The 18708-nt window shown below is 34.0% G+C and overlaps 1 protein-coding gene across 1 annotated transcript in view; it reads left to right on the plus strand.

Moving 5' to 3' along the window:
• Nucleotides 1-18708, plus strand: part of dachb (dachshund b) — a 59066-nt gene that overhangs the window by 13292 nt on the left and 27066 nt on the right. The window contains exon 2 of the mRNA XM_048197869.1: nucleotides 13748-13863. Coding sequence (XP_048053826.1) covers nucleotides 13748-13863 — 116 coding nt within the window. The remainder of the gene's footprint in view (nucleotides 1-13747; nucleotides 13864-18708) is intronic.

An 18708-nucleotide genomic window follows, 5' to 3' on the forward strand; every position in this document is an offset into this window, starting at 1 on the left:
TGACAACAATATCACAAATTCTCCACAAATGTGGCGTGAATGGGAAGCTTGCAAGAAAAAAGCCACTCCTCAAGAAAGGCCACATGCAGTCACGACTTGAAGATTCTTCTGAGGCCACATGGGAAAAGGTGTTATGGTCAGATGAGACTAAAATTGAATTATCCAATAAATCCAATACAGCTCACCATCCAAATAACACCATTCCTATAGTAAAACATGGAGGTGGTAATGTCCTGTTATGGAGATGTTTCTATGCAGCAGGTACTGGAGCACTTGTCAGGATAGAAGGAAAAATGGATGGGGCAAAATAGGATGAGGAAAATATGCTGCTCTCTGTCAGAACGTCTTCAATGGGAAGAAGGTTTACAGCAAAGCTGACTACACAGTGGTTGAAGGACAAAAAGGTGAATGTCCTTGCATGGCCTAGTCAGAGCCCAGACTTAAACCCCATTGTTCCAATCTGTGGAATGACTTGATTGAAGACTCAACAAACGGTCACCATCAAATTTAACTGAACTTGAGCAGTTCTGCAAAGAAGAGTATTGCAAAGTCTAGATGTGCAAAGTTCAACTAAATACTGACACAATACTGATCCTTTTTCCAACTCAGTGATTCTGGTTTTTAATTTTAAATTTTTTTTTTTTTCTGACATGCCGGAGTTATATCTTTCACTTGGATGTTATAAGTTGTAGCATAAATACAGCTGGATAAAACAAAAACTGTGTCCGTCTTCATTTCAGGCTGCAAAGCAACAAAATGTGATTATTTTAAAGGGGGGTGATTCTTTTCTATACCCACTATAAATGTTTCTTGAGCTGCAAATCAGCATATTAGAATGATTTCTGAAGGAAAGCAAACTGTTTTAATTTGACCTAATAATGCATAACATGCATGTCGTGCCTCTAGATTTTTTATAATGTACAACATTCGGTAACACTTTATAATCAGTGCACGCTATGAAGCATTAGTTAAGCATTAGTAAATAGTTAATTCATCACTTATAAAGCATTAATAGACATTAGTAAGCAGTTTATAAATACATTATTCTTGATTTATAAGCATATCTATAATGTGTTTAATAATTGTATTTTCATACTTTATTAATAATCAATTTATCATTCCTAAATTAAGTATTACATTATTTACAAACCAGTTATTTAGGAGTTGTCAGTGGTTCATAAGATCATTTAGGAAGTGTAAATAAATGATTAATAAACTATTTAAACGTTCATTTATACATCTTATTATTTAGACAGATCGTAATAGTTACATAGTGTGTTAATAAATGCTTTATTAACACATTCCTACTGCAATTCATGATTAATTCAGGTAATTTTAAAACATTTATTTTTGTGAGCTCATCTAAAGTGAGGACTATTTATGCTTTGTAAAGCTTTTATAAATGAGATTTAAAGGTTCAGTGATCTTCTGCACTGCTGTTCTCTAATGTTAGTACCGAGGTAATTTTGACACTAGGAATATGTGTTAATAAAGCATTAACACTGAGTAACTATTACTGTGTCTAAATAATATGTATAAATGTACATTTAAATAGTTTATTAATCATTTACTTATACTTTCTAAATGATCTTGTGAACCACTGACAAATCCTAAATAATTGGTTTGTAAGTAATGTAATACTTAATTTAGAAATGATGTATGAAAATACATTTATTAAACATTATAGATATGCTTATAAATCAAGAACAAATCATTTATAGCTGCATTTATAAACTGCTTACTAATGTAAGGGACAATGCTTTATAAATGATGAATTGACTACTTAACTAATGATTCATAGCGTGCAGTTATTATAAAGTGTTACCCAACATTCTTTTATAAATATATACTAGATTTTTACTTTTTCTGAAGAAAGTGGGAGTTGTTCTCACGCATACAAAAGTCGTCACCACCATTGTGGTGTGTTGTGTGTGTGCTTGTAAGGATTAAGTAGCCTATTACAAGTATAAGTAACAGTCAGACTTCAGGGCCTAAGCATTGTGTTCTTTTCATAATATACTGTACAATATAAAGTGTCAGAGGCTGTAAATGAAATTGGTTTGAACACTGAATAAGTCTCAAATTGTCTTGCTGTGATCTAATTCATTCTCTCCCTTTCTTTTCTCTTTGTTATATTTTGTTAGGACATTTTTTTCTTTCGTTTTGCGTGTTTCTCTGTCATCTCTTCCCTCTCCTGCTCTTTTCACTCAATTGAAAATGAGAGACTGTAATTAGCTCTTCTGTGGTCCACACAAAACCAGCCAGAGAAAGATGGAGCTATTGTATTTCTCAGAAGAAAGTCAATAGATGTCATTGTGTATGTGTGTATAAATGGGTGTGTGAATGTGTGATTAAGCTTGTGTGTGTGTGTGTGTGTGAGAGAGAGAGAGAGTGTGTTTATTTATGTGTGTGCTGCTTGTCTGTCCTTATTATCATACTTGATAGTAGTGAGAAAAAGAGGCAAAGGGCTACATAAATTCAATACCTAGCTCAAATGAAAAGAAAGAAAGTAAAGAAGACAACCTTGACCAATCAATAAAGGGAGGGAGGGATTCCCTCCAGAGCTTACTATGACATCATAGTAGAAAAAACACACAAAGGAACAGATGCTCTGTCTTTTCAAAGCATTTCAATTCAGGTGTGCTATGCAGTAAAACATATTGATTGTATCGAAGTGTTAAATGTTCTATTCTTGTAAATATATCTGTAATGTGTACAGTAATGTGGAGAGATATTTTGTATCGGTTGAGATTGGTAATCTTAATGGTTGAATATCACAAAACCTATTCACATTTCACCCCAAAATCAAAGAAAAAGAAAAAACTGTGAAATTCTTAAAGTCCCCCTGTGGTGAAAATCACGTTTTTAATGTTGATTATATGTCTATGTGGTGTTTTTAATATGCTTTAAGACAAACCATGTGCAAATTCATAAGTCGACACCATTGCTGAGTATTTTCTCTTTAAAACTGCAGTGATCTAAAGATGGTTTAAAAAAACATGGTTTGAAATCGCTGATGTTTCTGACTTCATCTTGTGACCAATCACGTCAAACGTGCCAGCGGGCTTTAGCATATCATTAACTATGGCCTCTCTGAAGCAGGAGAGTCTCAAGAAGGTTATCCCGGTATATTTTTTCTGTTGATATGAAAAATCAGGTAGAAATATAGCAATATAGCAGGTGTATGATGTATATTACGATGTTATGATGAACTATATGCCTTTTTCCACTGACGTTCTAAAGTGTTCAAAGCGTTTCTAAGGATACTGATTTTAGAAGGCAGCTATCTGACTCACAAATGTGAACATGGTTTGTTTAACATTAGCAACACATTATTAGCTGTTTGATAACGTAGGTAAGCAAAAGGCTAATCATATTAATTACTGTTATGTGTCCGACGTTGTAAAAAGCGATACCATTATGCAGAGTTTACCTCAGTAAGTTGACTGAGTGGATCTCTGAGCTCGTGCGAGAGAGTGGAGGCGGGGCTAAATAGCATATTCATAGATCCGTGTATACTAAATGAGGCAAGGCTGAAGAGTTACATTCAAGCTATTTTAACCCTTAAATGCATGACTGTTTCGCCAATCATTCTTACATATTCGGGTCTTTATCGACCCGTATCTATATCTAACACGGAAGGATCTCTACCTGTCGCGATAATATAAAACTCCTCTGATATTAGAGTAACAATTACAGAAGAATAAAATAAATCATATTTTGTTAACTTTTAGAGCTTGAAAGGGCTCAGTTTGAGCAGATGTTTTATGCCATCATCACTGTCCTCGTCAGAGCTCATTTCCCAGTAAATTCAGCAAATAATAGGCTAGTTTTATATTTGAGGTCACAAATATGAGCTCATTCACGATCTCAAACGTATTCTCAAAACGATATAATTTTCAACATCTTCAAAATCAATATTTTGATCACTAACAGCTTCATCAGATCCATCCAGTGACAGTTACAGTCATATTTGATTGCGTTCAGTACTTGCTCTGCAGTAAATCGCTGAGCTATTCATGTTTCTCTTATTATTTCGTTTTCTGTCTAAATGAGTCGTCACTTCAGCATTGTGTATCAGACATTGCCACCTTGTGGAATAAAGGTGAATTGCACTTATTCCGTCATCTAAGATTCAATTATTGTTGTGCAGAAAAAATATACGTACACTCATACACACCTCGGGTCGTTTGCGACCCTATACAATTTTTACAAAGAATGAATACAAAAATAGACATTCTTTTATAATTTTATGATTTTTTTCTTGTTAGGGTTAGGTTGATGTCTAACTTTAAAAAATGAACAAGGAGGAGGGTAGTAAATGACGTCCTGGGTCACTAAAGACCCGAGGTATGCATTTAAGGGTTAAGGCATGAATAAAAAGTTTTTAAAGGAAAAAAAAGGGGGGACTTTTTTTTTCATTGACATTATTTGCATGATAATTAAGTGGAAGGTGCAGGCACTTAAAAATATTTGCAATAAAATATCAAAATAATTTTTTTACTACAATACATTAAATAATTGTCATGATCATGTCTTGTTTAGTTTATTGTCATTGTCTTTGCTTGAGTTCTCATTTGTTACTATGGTTTCTAATTAGTTCTGCACCTGTTCCCTGTTCTATTGATCATTCCTTCTGTGTATTTAAAGGGTTAGTTCACCCAAAAATCATCATTTACTCACCCTCATGTTGTCCCAAACCTGTATGAGTTTCTTTCTTCTGTTAAACACAGAAGATATTTTAAAGAATCTTGGTAATCAAATAGTTGACGGTAGCCACTGACATAAAAAATACTATCGATGTCAATGGCTACCGTCAACTGTCAGGTTAACAACATTCTTTAAAATAACTTCTTTTGTGTTCAACAGAAGAAAAAAACACTACGTTTTTTTTTCTTTCTTATAACTTTGGGGTGAAGTGTAACCCATTTGCATGCCATGTTTCCACGTGATTCCACCCTTACCGTTATTGTTAGTGAACATTTATGAATGTAAAGAGGAACTGCAGTGAGACCTGTGGTCAACGGTTATGACAGCTGTTTGATATCTATCATGGCAATAAATAGTAGAGCTACCCTCTGCCTGTGTGTGTGTGTGTGTGTGTGTGTGTGTGTGTGTGTGTGTGTGTGTGTGTGTGTGTGTGTGTGTGTGTCTGTGTGTGTGTCTGTGTCTGTGCGTTTTTGTGATTTATGAGGACAAAAATTTGTATAATGACATGGGTATTACACTGGTATTACGACGTAAACATGAAATATGAGGACATTTCATGAGTCCTCATATTTAAAATAGCTTTAAAATCATACTAAACAATGTTTTATTAAAAATGTAAAAATGCAGAATGTTTTCTGTGATGGGTAGGTTTAGGGGTAGGGGTAGTGTAGGTGGATAAATGTACAGTTTGTACAGTATAAAAACCATTACGCCTATGGAATGTCCTCACTTTGATGGTAAAACAAATCTGTGTGTGTGTGTGTGTGCGCCTGTGCTTTAATAATATGTCTTTGATCTCTGGGGGAATCCTCCCTTGTCCTCCATCTGCCACCAATCATAGCCGATGACAGAGTATTGATTGAGAAGAGGTTTCCATAGTAACAGGCTCCTGGGTGTGGTCTGATATATGTTTTATGCAGAGTTTGGTGTGTGTGTGTGGGGGGGGGGGTGTCTTTGATAAAATGTAATACACTCTAGAGTAAAACATCAATAAATAAAGAGTTATTTTAGTGTTCTCTGATACAGCAAATATCATCAAGGTCTCATACAATAGCCCTGTATGCATGTGAGCGAGCATGTTTAGATTACATTAGATTAGATAATACTTTATTGTCCACTACTATGGAAATTTGTCTTTGGCTTCACAAACAAAACTACATACGAACAAATTAAACATTATGTATATATAGTATCACGAAGAAAATTCACAGTGTCTTTTAAAATAAATAATGATAAATAAATAGAATAGATGTCAATACCACACAGTAAATAATTTTTTGGGATTTGTTTTCACATATTAAGTTATGTAGTTAATATGTGAAAACAAATCCCAAAAAATCATTTATGTAGTCACATTGTTTTACATTTTATATTATTTTACGGAAATACTAAATACTAAAACTCAGCTTTTTTAGATAATTATATATTTTAATCAAGATGTACAGGTTTTTTTTTTCTTCCATTTGCAATGGAAATCATTACTTAAATTGTGATTTCTAAAAACACACCGTTGCTTTGGGATCAGAATTAGTAGAGTGCACATATTTTAATCAAATATAATGTTAACTAAATAATATATATGATAAATAAATATCATATATATGTGTATGTGTGTATATATATAATACATTTGTTATATTGTAACATACACTAAAAAATGCTGGGTTAAAAACAACCCAAGTTGGGTTGAAAATGGACAAACCAAGCAATTGGGTTGTTTTAACCCAGCAGTTGGGTCAAATGTTTGCCTGACCTGCTGGGTAGTTTTATTTAACTCAACTATTGTTTAAAAATTACTGCATTGCTTTCTTAAAATGATCCCAAAATATGTTGGAAATTAACATGTATTAATATGTTTAAAGGGGTACTTGATTATGACTTCACTTTTTAACTTTACGTTAGTGTGTAATGTTGCTGTTTGTGCATAAACAACATCTGCAAAGTTACAATGCTCAAAGTTCAATGCAAAGGGAGATATTTTCTTTTGCAGAGATTTTAAGGACTACAACAAGCGGCTGGTGGGGACTATAACAAGCTTCTTCCTGGGTTGGTGATATCACAAACCCCAAAATTTACATAAACTCTACCCCCGGGAACACACAACAAAGGGGGTGAAGCCATGTTGGGCTGCTTTAGAGAAGAGGAAGAGTTGTTGTAGTAGAGTGTTGTTGCCATGACGTCATTTTACGCCGGACTGCTTCACAAATGAGGGTCAATTCAATGCTGGATTTGCACAAAAGATTAACATGACAGCACATGCTAGTCGATGAGTTGAATCGACTCCACAGCAACTACATAAATTTATACACTAACCATTCAGAAACATCCAGATGCATTCTGAAAGTTGTAACTTCTTTCTGAGTCTCTCCATCAGTGTCCGACTCCAGTTTGACCAATGTAAGGCTGAACACCGTTACTGATGATCGTCATTTTGGCTGTGTGAGATTCTCCAGCTTTGTTGTTGAGCAACCGAAGCGTGAGCTTTTAAAGCTCCACCCTCTTCTGGAAAGGGGGCTGGGAGCAGCAGCTCATTTGCATTTAAAGGGACACACACATAAATGGCGTGTTTTTGCTCACACCCAAATAGGGGCAAATTTGACAAGCTATAATAAATGATCTGTGTGATATTTTAAGCTGAAACTTCACGACACATTGTGGGGACGCCCAGATATTACATCTAGTGAAAAGGGGCATAATAGGTCCCCTTTAATAAATAAACATTAAATAGGTTTAATGAATAATAATTGAACAATAAACATTTATTAAATTGCTTATTAATAAACCTTCACATTTTGATTATTATTGTTGCCTCTGGTAATTTTGTGTCTGATTTTTAATTTCCAACCTATTTTTGGGTTCATTTTAAGCAGTAGTTGGGTTAAATAAAACTGCCCAGCACGTTGGGCAAACATTTAACCCAACTGCTTGGTTAAAACAACCCAATCGCTGGGTTTGTCTATTTTCAACCCAACTTGGGTTGTTTTTAACCCAGCATTATAGTCTGCTGATTAATTATAACCAGTGTACGATTACACATACACTCTTTTTGTTTGCTGTGAATCAAACCTATGACCTTGGCATTTCTTGCATCTTGCTTTACCTGTTGAGCTACAGAAATGCAGTCTAATCTGATGCCATGATGCTGGCATGACTGGCTGGTTTAGGCAGTGTGTTTCCAGTCCCTCCGATCGGTGCTTCAGTCATTTTTATGAGAGTTTGTGCTTGCTAGTGACCTCTGCATGACTGCATCGCTTCCATCAGCGGCTCATCCTGTCGTTCCCTAAAAGAGAGGGATTCTTTTCTCTCTGATAATACAGAACAAAAGAGCTGTTGTCAGTAGATCTGGATTAGCTTTTTTTGTGTTTCCGTGTGTGTGCGCACAGAAAGATAGAGCGAGAGAAAGAGAGGTAGAGAGAAGTGGTATCAAGAGATCAATGAATGAGCGTCTCCAAGAGCTGTATTACTGTAAGCTTTGTAAACAGCGTTCTTCCTTTTGTCTGTGCTTTTAAGAAAGAGGAAACCATTCACACCCCCGTACATCAACACACCGTCCCACACACACTGCACACATTCCTGTTAGGCTGACACAGCGGGTTAGTGGATGTATAAACATTACACACCAGGATGAAAAGAGAGATATGAGCAGCTGAACTGCCGTGGAAATGCTTTTTTCCCCTCTTCTTTCTTTCTCTCTGTTGGAATTCATCTGTGGCTCTTTTAGGCATCAAACTAATTAAGCGTGCAAAAAAGCATACACAATCCTTATTGTTTCAAAATCACATTGCCTTATTAAATTTACTCTGTTTAAAATCTAAACTGCTGCTGAGCCTGTGTTAATACTCAGAGATTTCAAAAGGGCCATATCAGAGAAAACAGGATTTTCCTTGCTCTTTTGAAACACAAAAGTATTACATTTCAGTGTATAACTCACCCTGCACTGTTTACGCTACAGTCATGAATAATTCTGCAAATTGTGTGGCTTGTTGAGGAGAGCTTGAGGAGAAAGTGATAAAAAGGATAAACGATCCCATAGATTTACATTTTAAGGAGGGACCCAAGCCATATAGAGACTTATGGCAGTAAACAACCGCCTATAGACCCTTTTCACAATGACGTCAGTTAACTTCCGCCTATCCGCAAAGCAGTGTATCAGTTGTTCCGTCTTACCTTCGCGCCGGCGACTTCTCTGGAAAATGCTTTAATAACTTTAAATGCGAACGGTTTATGTCAAGGATTTACACAGTCGGCTTCTTCTGGTAATGATATTTATTATTTCCTTTCTGTAACTGCCTTGGTTAGGGTTTCCACGAGCAGAAACTTTAGCAATGTTGTCATTGAATTGAGTTTTATCACAACGATTGTGTGTCCACACAAATCTGTTAGCCTATTTGGAATAACAAGAATATTGTCTTTAAAAAAATCTTTATTTTTAGAAATTGGTAGGCTATATGATGATGCATATTGTTCTTGTGAGATTTATTTACAAATAATGGACATCTGGAAGTAACACGTCCACATTTAATACTCCGAAGAATTAATGGTGTTAAGATTTTAGATAATTTTACATCATACCAGTTTAAACTGAACTGCTGCAATATATTAAGATTGAATAATTTGTAATAAGTGTATTGAAAATACAAAACGGAAGTAGCCTATGTGTTCATTTAATGTTATTCCCTGGAGAAAAAATTGTATTTTGTTCATTTGCTGCTATAACAATGAGTACTGTTGTAAATCCTCTATATATATTTTTGTATGCGACGATCTTGTTCTGCAATAAAGAGACGAATGACAATGTTTTTTTTACTATGGTAAAAATGCCATGTACATGAGTCAGTTTTTACAACATTAACAGTCTTCATGTAGAAATAGTATTATATTAAACACAATTTGTATTATTATGTATGCCATATTTATCGAAATATAAGTATAAAAATAGACTTTGATATTTTAAAAAATAAGCTTATGTTGATCTTCATTGTACATAGGCCTGTAGTAGGCACTGAAATAAGTTAGTGCATTAAGGTTTGAATTAATAGTTTTTTACTGCACGTAAATGTTGGAAACATGCGTTTATTTCACAAATATATATAAACAGCTTCATCTGCAATAAAGACAGCAAAGTGTATGTATGGCTTCAGTACGTATTCAACTCCTCCGACTTTAAGCAGCAAATCGCGCCGATCGGTAAGTTTTTTTTTTTTAGATCTGCGGCTGCCAAATACCTCACCTTGAATTTACATGAAATTGGGCGACTACAGTCATCCTTTAACCACATTTGTGGCATATGTACAAATATTGAGTGCACTTCATTCGAGTCGCGCTAGTATTCCACTATGCTGACGGAAGTGAGGATACACTGCTTCGAGTCCTAACGGAAGCTGTGTGACGTCATGTGAAAAGGGTCTATTAGCAACACCCTAACATCCACTCAGAATCCCCGGCAACTGCATAGCAACGTACCAAACATCACTCAGATTACCTTAGACCGCGTCTACGCCGGACGCGAGCGATGCGAGCGACAAATCTCAGACAGTAAACTGATGCCTCCTTCTATTTATGACATACTGACATGAAGGACAAATGCTTTGCAATGGGTGCTTTGTTGCGTGCAGTGTAGACAGCTTTTATGTGTTGCGACGTGAGCGACAGCAGAACAGAATGACAGAACAGAACTATGCTGATATGGGGAAGTAATTTACATATAGATGTATTAAAGATGTAGTTGCAAAAATATCAGTCTTATAGATTAATAGGTGGCAGATCAATCGAGATACAATGTTTTTTTTATTCTTTCGTGTCAAGTGCTTGACGATTCTGGTTCTACAGTAAAAAAAGTTGAAAAATATTAAAGTTTCACCGGTAAAATTCTTATCATTTGTAATTTAGAGCATTGTTTTTTTTTTTTTTTTTAAATAAGTGGGTTTATTTGTTATTTGGAGTGTTATTAATTTGGAGTTTATTAATTCTAAAATATTTTTTATGGTTAAGTCATTAATTTTGTAATAAGGTGTAGCACTATTTTAAACTTTAAAAACAGAATGTTTAATCAGTTTTTAAACACTTGATGAACACTAACTGCACTGAAACAACAGGTTTATTTATTTATTTATTTTAATTATGTACTATGGATAATCATGTTAATTAAAATGTGAATATGGATATGATATATAAGGCTTATGAGGAACATTTATTTGTAAATCTCAATCATTGCATTGCATGTTTTGTCCCCCACAATAAAAACTAAAAAGCTTTGATCATAAAGTGTTTACATACAATCTTACTAAGACATATTGTTGGGAGATATAGAGTAACAACTTTTTTTTCTATGCATTTTATGTATAGTCTGCTAAACTGTTATAAAAATTTGATTTACATTACAAGTTATCTTTTTTTTTTTTTTTTTAATAATAGTATAAATAAGTATAAATATCATCAACTGCACCTAATTGCATATTTTGGCTCAGTCTGGGGTGTTTTTTTTCCCCCTCCTCAAGTGTGAGCTCCATATTCTCATGTGTAAGCCAAAAAAGCCTGATGTATTAAATAGGATTCTCAACAAAACAGACTTTTATATTTAAAAATATATTGGTAACACTTTACAATAAGGTTCATTAGTTAACTACATTAGTTAACATGAGCTAATAATGATATGCAGTTCTACAGCATTTATTAATCTTTGTTAATGTTAATTTCATCATTTACTAATACATTATTAAGATCTTGTCAACATTAGTTAAAACACTGTGAACTAACATGAACAATGAACAACTGTATTTTCATTAACTAACATTAACAAAGATTAGTGAATACAGTAACAAATGTATTGCTCATGGTTAGTTCATGTTAGTTAATACATTAATTAATGTTTAACTAATGAACCTTATTGTAAAGCGTTACCAATATATTTTGTCTAAAGGCAGTAAACGGTTCCATTTCATTAAGTTAGATTTTTCTTACTATTATTTCATCTGTTAGTTTTTACAGTGTTAGGGTTAGGAGTGGATCTTCATTCTTACTTATTTTTCTAGAAAATTATTATACAAATTTAAGCCAATTAGCAACCAATTCGCCAAAGCGAAAAATAGTTAAATTTTTTTCATGAGATTGGTTTGCTCTGTGCTGTACTGTCTGAATAAAGAAAAAAAAAAAACAGCAAAAGCAAATGTTATTAAAAAATAAATAAATAAATAAACCTTGACTAACATTTTAAGCTTGGTTTACCTCAATCATAATATTTGGGGGATATGATAATGAAAAAAATAAAAATGCCACTGGTTCATTCTAGCTCACTGTACGTCAATGTCATTCTCTTGTTATTCACATATGGGTTCATGATTGTTGCTCTATCAGAGGAGAGATCACAGACTTGTCATCGACTACCACTGCCGCATAAATCAAGGGATGTTAAACTCAGTCTGTTTCTCTGTCAGTCACATGCCTCTGTTTAAAGGCCCCTCAGTGTCTTTTAACCTTTGACTGCTCAAAGATTGTGCCTCTACCCCTGAGATGAACCTTTGGAGTTATAAACAAAAGCAAGACTGGCAAGAAAAGCTACCGGCTGTCCTCACTCTTTCTCCTCCTGTATCGGTTATTTCATCTGAATTTGGAGGGGTTTGTCCATCTTTATTTAATCAGCAGTTTGTTGATTTATAGAGGATAGTTCATATCCCAAGTTTGGCAGGTGACAGACAAAGTGCAATGTTAAAACTACTTTAGGGGAAAAACTTATGGGAAAAGCAAAAGCATCCCTTTTGAAGCTTACTGAACAGTCTGAATCTGAACCTTCAGAATGATTTTCTTGCTTTGACCTTTATAACGCCTTTCCAGTTAGAAGTTAGAAGGCTGAAACCTCAGTATGTTCACCTCATATATGCTCAGTAGGCTCTGATACGCTATAAAATCATTTGAAATATCTATGTGATTTGCTGAAAGGGCTCTCTTGTGTGACTTACTTTTAAATTGTTGACCACTAACATTCATAAAACAGTCTCATATTTATGTTATTTGAATATACTGTTTAAAAGTTTGAGGCCAATGTGATTTAAAATACATAAATACTTTTATTTAGCATGGATGCATTAATTTGCATTTGAACTGTTCTTTTTGACTTTTTCTGAATGTATCACATTTTCCCCCAAAAAAATGTATATATATATATATATATATATATATATATATATATATATATATATATATATATATATATATATATATATATATAATAATTTATAATTAATATAATATAGCAGCTTTGAACATTGATGATAATAATAAGAAAGGTGAAATATTTTCTTGAATTACTTGAATTATTGCTAAATTTGGAAACTGTAAATTACTTTTTTATTTTTTTATTTGATAAAGTAACTGCTGAACCTTTAAGAAATCCCATATATATATATATATATATATATATATATATATATATATATATATATATATATATATGCATAAACATGATTTGCGCCACTGTTACATTTTTATTTATATGTATTTTAGTATTATTTTTTTATGTTGTTGCAGGGTAAAGATCAGAGAAAAATTTCTAATTAGTAATTAACATAGTATTTATTACTATTTTTGGCTTTTGTTTTTATATTTTCAGTTTTTGTTTCAATTAGTTAATTTTATAATATATATATATATATATATATATATATATATATATATATATATATATATATATATATATATATATATAGCTAGCAGCTTTGAACATTGATAATAAGAAAGGTGAAATATTTTCTTGGAATATTGCTAAATTTGTTGGAAATTTGCTAAATTTGTCAATATGTTATGTAAGTTTGGAATGCTAGAAAATTTGTGTTTCCTGTCAAACTTGTTGCTATAATGTCATTTTAAAGTGTTATTTTTCTAGTTTTTGTTCACATTACGTAAAACGTACTTTTCTATTATTTGCTTTTATTGTGTTTCTGTTTTTCTACACTGGTTCTCTGAGACATCCTCTCCATTGTCTGTTCCCGTTGTCCTTAATGATGGGCGCAAATTTGCTAATGTCTGTTTACGCCCTCCACAGCTCTCGTCCAGGCCGCCCACCAAAGCGTTCCTATGGGGCCAGTGTGCAAGACAGCCCCAGAATCCTCCACCACAGAGCAAACAGCCTTCTGTCTCCAGCCCTGCTGTCACCCACAGGTAAATCCAACACACCGTACACACACCCAGCTCGCTTTTCACCACATTCAGAGCGCTGTAAATTTAGATGAGCCTCAGTTTACTCACTCACAGCCCCCTTCAACACATATGAAAAGTATATGCTTAAATCACTCCCTCCTCTGCTGTCCTTCTGCTCATCTTTCATTCTCTCTCCCTTTCTGCCGCTCTGTTCGGTCATCTTTCATGCACCTTCTTTTACGGGTGACAGTGATGAATGACACACCCCAGCGGGATCACTCATCCATCTGTTCATCCCTCTCTATTTCCCTCTTCCTCTCACTGGCCAGAAGCCTCACATCCCCCGTCCTCTCTTCTCAACTCTACAGTATCACATTGGGAAGGGTGGATGCTGAAAATGTGCTGAAATTTGCCCTAAGAAATGTCTTATTTCCACCAGAATCAGGGATGTAACAGTGACAATACCTGGAGGGGACATGTCCTTCCCACTTTCAAAAAATGATGGCTTATTTTCAGGAAACAGTGCCAGAAAATCTGAATTTGAATTTTTTTTTTGTCAGAAAATCTGGAAACTGTAAATTACTTTTTATTTTATTTTTTCATAATTTTATAAAGTAACTTCTGAACCTTTAAGATATCCCATATATATAATATATATATATATATATATATATATATATATATATATATATATATAAACGTGATTTGCGCCACTGTTACATTTTTATTTGTATGTATTTTAGTATTATTTTTTGTTGTTTTTGCAGGGTAAAGATCAGAGAAAAAAATTATAATTAGTAATGAATATAGTATTTATTACTATTTTTGGCTTTTGTTTTTGTATTTTCAGTTTTTATTTTAATTAAGTTAGTTAATTTTAATGTTATGTGCCTTGGTCATTTTATTATTTTTTTATTTAGCTTTATTTATGTCTTTTTAATACTTGAACTTATTGTATTTCAGTTAGTTCCTTTGCACCTAACTGAAATAAAATAAGTTCAAGTACTAAAATGACAACATAATTTTAATTTAATTTCAAAATTTTCATATTTTTTATTTTATTTCAGCTTTATTTTAATTAACAAAAATGATTTTTAATAGTTTTAGTTTTAGTTAATAGTAACAAAATTGGCAGCACACCACATTATTTACACTCAGTATCCTTGAGCTTTTTTCCTATAACAGAGTGGAACTATTTAGCTTGAAGATAAAGCTTGTTTTCTGCTATGAAATAAAAAATAAAAAAACGTTATTGCGTCTTTTTATCTCACAATTCTTACTTTTTTCTTAGAATTCGAGATATAAACTCACAATTGCATGTTATAATGTCCAACTGTGAGGGAAAAAAAACTGACATTGTGAGATATAAAGTCAGAACTGTGAGATATAAAGTAAGAATTGCGTGATGAAAACTCGCAATTGCGAGAAAAAAGTTAGAATTGCGACATATCTCGCAATTCAGACTTTATAAGATGCAATTCTGACTTTATAACTCGCAATTGCATTTAAATCTTGCAATTCTGAGGAAAAAAAGTTGATGCAAACTCACAATTACCTTTTTTATTTTTTTATTTAGTGGTGAAACAAGCTTCCATATGAAGAGGCCAAAACAAGCAAAAAAATGGTCACTCCAATAAATATGATTTCAGAGATATCAACACTTTTCAAAACGTTAACCCATTTTTTAAACCTATACACCTGGTCAAAATTATTTTTCTATATGTTTATCAGCACGTGTGTGTGTGTGTGTGTGTGTGTGTACACAGTAATAGCAGAACCCCCTCACACACACATACACACAAAGTTGTGGGGTCACCATGGAGGATGCGCTAGACTGTGCAGTGATATTCTGCCATGTTTGAGCAGTTACCGTGGAGATGTCACTTAGAGTCTTGGCATCGTCAAGTGCCAGATGTCAGGACTCGTTAGGAATGAGAGTAGAGCAGTTTGCTTTGATTTGCCAAGTGCTCAGTCATTGTTTGAGGCTATGACAGTAAGGTAAAAAAAAAAAAAAAATGGTGGCACCATTTGAGTGATTCAATGTTTCTGTTCTAACAGCAAAATACAACCAGCCAGCAAACACAGTGGAGACATGACAGTATTTTGCTTTGCGTTTTTGTAAGAAAATCAGAAATTTCTTAAATATCTCAACTGAGATGATTCTCTGATTGTTTGCCTGAGGAAAAAAAAAAATAGAGTATAGCCTATGTTTCTTTAGAGCTTCAGAAGATGATGATGACATTCAGAAAATGTATGGAAGCTTGTTTCCGCCTCGGAATAAAAAAATGTAAAATATAATTGCGACTTTTTATCTCACAATTCTGACTTCTCACAATTGCAAGTTATAAAGTCCAATTCTGAGAGGGGAAAAAAGTTAGCTCACAGTGCTGACATTTTCTTACAATTGAGTGTTTATATCTCACAGTTCTGACTTTATAACTCGAGAAAAAAGTCAGAATTGCGAGATATAAAAAGCACCTTTTTTATTTTATTTTTTTCAGTGGTAGAAACAAGCTTCCATAAGTCATTTATTTCAATATGAAACATTCAAACATTTTTCAAGTTTTTTTTTTTTTTTTTAATGAACAATTCACATTAATTGTGTAGTTCTTACTGATCATCAGTAATTGCCTCAAGATTTTTCTCTGGGATCTGTATGTAACATTAGCATGAATTTTTTCTTAAAGATTGGTATGTAAAATTTGACTTTGACATTCATTTAAATCATTTATTTTCATTTTCTCTAATCTCCAACTGCTGCAAAATGGCCTCGTTGGCAAGTCTTGAAATTTTTGGGATTGTTTATGACACAGGGCAATGACAGACAGCAGGGGGTGGTGCCAAACGAGAGAGACGAGAGGAGAGGAGTAGAGATGGGGGAAATGCAGTATTTGATCTCCATATAATTGGTTCTAAATGCACACACCAGCTTCCAAGGCATCTAAAAGAATAAGAATGTCATACATGCATACATACATACTGTTCAAAAGTGTATGACAAGATTTTCATAATGTTTTTGAAAGTCTCTTATGCTCACCGAAGCAAAGAAATAATAAGCTTTTGTAACACCATGTCTTTATTGTCACTTTTGATCTATTTAAAGGGTTAGTTCACCCAAAAATGAAAATTATGTCATTAATGACTCACCCTCATGTCGTTCCAAACCCGTAAGACCTCCGTTCATCTTCGGAACACAGTTTAAGATATTTTAGATTTAGTCCGAGAACTTTCTGTCCCTCCATTGAAAATGTATGTACGGTATACTGTCCATGTCCAGAAAGGTGATAAAAACAGCATCAAAGTAGTCCATGTGACATCAGTGGGTTAGTTAGAATTTGTTGAAGCATCGAAAATACATTTTGGTCCAAAAATAACAAAAACTACGACTTTATTCAGCATTGTCTTCTCTTCTGGGTCTGTTGTCAATCCGCGTTCACGACTCCGCTTCTTCTTCTTTCCTGTTTTACGGTGGTTGGCATCCAGCTTATTGGTGCATTACCGCCCCCTTCTGCTCCGGAGTGTGGTTCACGACGTAAGACGCTGCTGACGTGTTATCTGGTGCACCAGAGCTTCGTTTACAGTCTGAGGGAGACGCACGCTGTATTCAAGCTATTCTACATTGTTTGTATTTTGGTATTGCTATATTTTTTAAAATGGTGCATAAGTGTGCATGTCGCGGATGTCCTAATCGCCAAAAACAACCACGGCGGCGTAAAAGTGCATTACCAACGCCGACAGATGAAAGGATTCAATGGAATCAATTCAATGGAAAGGGTTCCGGAAGAGAATACAATGCTGAATAAAGTCGTAGTTTTTGTTATTTTTGGACCAAAATGTATTTTCGATGCTTCAAAATGTTGCGGATGTCCTAATCACCAAAAACAACCACGGCGACGTAAAAGTGCATTACCAACGCCGACAGATGAAAGGATTCAATGGAATCAAAATGTATTTTCGATGCTTCAAAAAATTCTAACTAACCCACTGATGTCTTAAATATCTTAAACTGTGTTCCGAAGATGAACGGAGGTCTTACGGGTTTGGAACGACATGAGGGTGAGTCATTACAGTTTTTTTCAATTGCTAACATACTTTTGTCCATTCTGTAGTCACATTTTCAAAACTCTAAACACATTTAGCAGAACATCCGTCTGTTGTGGCCATACCATGAACACAATTCATGTCGTTTTCACACAAAATGCAATCAATTAACACGTTTCTTAAATGCTTACATTTTCTTTTCATATAAGCTTACCTCATACCAAAATCATGGATCTTTCTCATCTGATTTGCAAATGCTTAAACACAGCAAGTCATAAATGAAGACCTAATGTTCCAATCATTAAATATAGGATAAAACCTCTACTTTTGCAACAACAGCAGCTCAAAAGTATTGAAAAAATATACAAGACAAATACTGAAACAATTGATAAGCATTTTTAATTAGCAGATCACTGAAATATTGAGAAATAGCAGATTCCAGTCTCAGTTGGAAGCATAGTCAGGGTTTGAACTTCTTTCCATTACATGGACATACACAGTAAAATAGGACTCTTTGAATCAGATTTGTTCAGTGTGGATGAAAAACAACACAGAGGAGCAGAGAGAAAATAATATCTGGGTAAGGGAGAGGAATAGATGAAGGAGGAAAGGAGAAGTTGCATCAGGACAAGGGAGAAGATGATGTAGAGGAGAGGAGGAAGAATGTGTGCTGGATTGTGCATCTCTGTTTTTTTCACTTACACGTGGAACCTATGAAAGCTTATTTCTGCCATGAATAGAAAATAAAAAAGGTAATTATGTCTTTTTATCTCACAATTCTGACTTTTTAAACTCAATTCCTATAGTTTATATATCACAATTCTG

The sequence above is a fragment of the Megalobrama amblycephala genome, linkage group LG7 (assembly GCF_018812025.1).
Source record: "Megalobrama amblycephala isolate DHTTF-2021 linkage group LG7, ASM1881202v1, whole genome shotgun sequence".
NCBI classification, from domain to species: domain Eukaryota; kingdom Metazoa; phylum Chordata; class Actinopteri; order Cypriniformes; family Xenocyprididae; genus Megalobrama; species Megalobrama amblycephala.